Source organism: Polistes canadensis, unplaced genomic scaffold (genome assembly GCF_001313835.1).
Source record: "Polistes canadensis isolate GaletaPanama2010 unplaced genomic scaffold, ASM131383v1 scaffold_224, whole genome shotgun sequence".
In the NCBI taxonomy this organism is placed as follows: Eukaryota; Metazoa; Arthropoda; class Insecta; order Hymenoptera; family Vespidae; genus Polistes; species Polistes canadensis.
In genome coordinates, this window is record NW_014569771.1 from 1 (window position 1) to 1,523 (window position 1,523).

Consider the following 1,523-nt stretch of genomic DNA (forward strand, 5'->3'; position numbering starts at 1 on the left):
CAATATGTACGGTTCAAGCGATACAAAAGATGTTCCTATTACAATGGAAGATACTAAGAAAATGAAATATTTAGAACGAGTCATCAAGRAGACTTTACGTCTTTTTCCTCCCGCCCCGTTTATTGCACGCAAACTGTCCAGAGATACAAAAGGTATTTTTACATATAATAAAATATTTATTGTATATTTCTTTTACTTTCCATTGACATTACACTGTGTTATGTAAGAATAATATATATTTATTTATTTTGTTCAGTTAATGACAATGTGGTAATACCAAAAGATTGTCATGTAGTTTTTTCAATATTTTCACTTCACCGAAAAGATAAATATTGGACTGATCCGTTAAGATTTAATCCTGATCGGTTCTTGTCAGGAAATTATAATCGGAAATGTTTCTTACCATTCAGCTTTGGGAAAAGAGGATGTATAGGTAAAAGCATATTTTTATCTATTCTTGAAATAGTATTCTAAATAGTTGATCAGTAAAGTATTTRTTTTTTTAATATTACTTTTTTAGGTCAAATATTTGCTATGACCCAAATGAAGGTAATAGCAGCTAGTCTATTGAGAAAATTTACTGTTCGAATAGACGATTCAGTATTGGTGGAAAATGTTAACCTAAAATTCAAGATAACCTTGCAAACGGCTGAAACTATACTCTTGAGATTAAACAAGCGATAATATTTATCATTTTTGTCGATACTTATTTTATTTGTAGGATACGCAACACCGATTTTGTTACACGTCTTCGTGATACTATTGACATGGACTTGGACGAAGAATTTTCGTTTTTTTTATAAAATTGAATTTTAAGAAACCAAAATGTGGTGCAAGTTGTAGCGAAATTTGAATGTTCTTGCTAAAAACGTTGCCAAAAATCAAAATTTCAATTTTTTTTTTTCCTTCGTCCAGTTTCTAGTTTTAAGTATTCACTAAAAGACTCTATTTTTCAACAGAAAATCCCCCACCGTTTATAAGTTCTGCTGTCAACGCGAAAACACTTTCTTTCGGTGGGGTCACCGGAAATGACGTCGCAATGGCTAAGTTTAAAATATTTTTCAACCAAAATTTTAGGAAATGTTCTTTAAATATGTATCTTAAATGCTATAAAAAGTTTGAATAAGAATTCTATTTTTTGTATAGAAAAAAAAATTGTTGAAGTATGCTATATTTTCCCGGTGTAAACCCATGTAACCCCTTAATAAATTTGAAATTTTAATATGTTATTTATTATAGTAATAGGAGCCTACATTTTATACGGCCGACATTTTTTTCGCTAATTATATCCTGGCAGGACAACGAAACCTTACCTATTGTACATGAAAAGACTTTTTGCTAATATGACGAGATAATACACAATGATTGCATTTGTTTCCTTATTATTACCGTCTTTCGAGAGCGTACTGAAATTCCTGACAAACCTTTTAGTCCAGGCAATAAAAGGGCCAAGTGCCAAATTTTTGACCACTTTGCCAGAAACTTGATATAATGGTAATTCGACGACGCTGAATCGAATGGTG

General features: G+C 31.0%; 1 protein-coding gene across 1 annotated transcript; it reads left to right on the forward strand.

Moving 5' to 3' along the window:
• Nucleotides 1-4: 4 nt before the first annotated feature.
• LOC106790213 (probable cytochrome P450 4p3) lies at nucleotides 5-707 on the forward strand (the record flags this gene model as incomplete). The annotated part of the gene is made up of 3 exons (XM_014754963.1): nucleotides 5-152; nucleotides 257-433; nucleotides 521-707. Coding segments are annotated over 3 exons (489 nt in total), but the record flags the coding sequence as incomplete, so codon positions are not given.
• Between the last annotated feature and the right edge of the window lie 816 nt (nucleotides 708-1,523).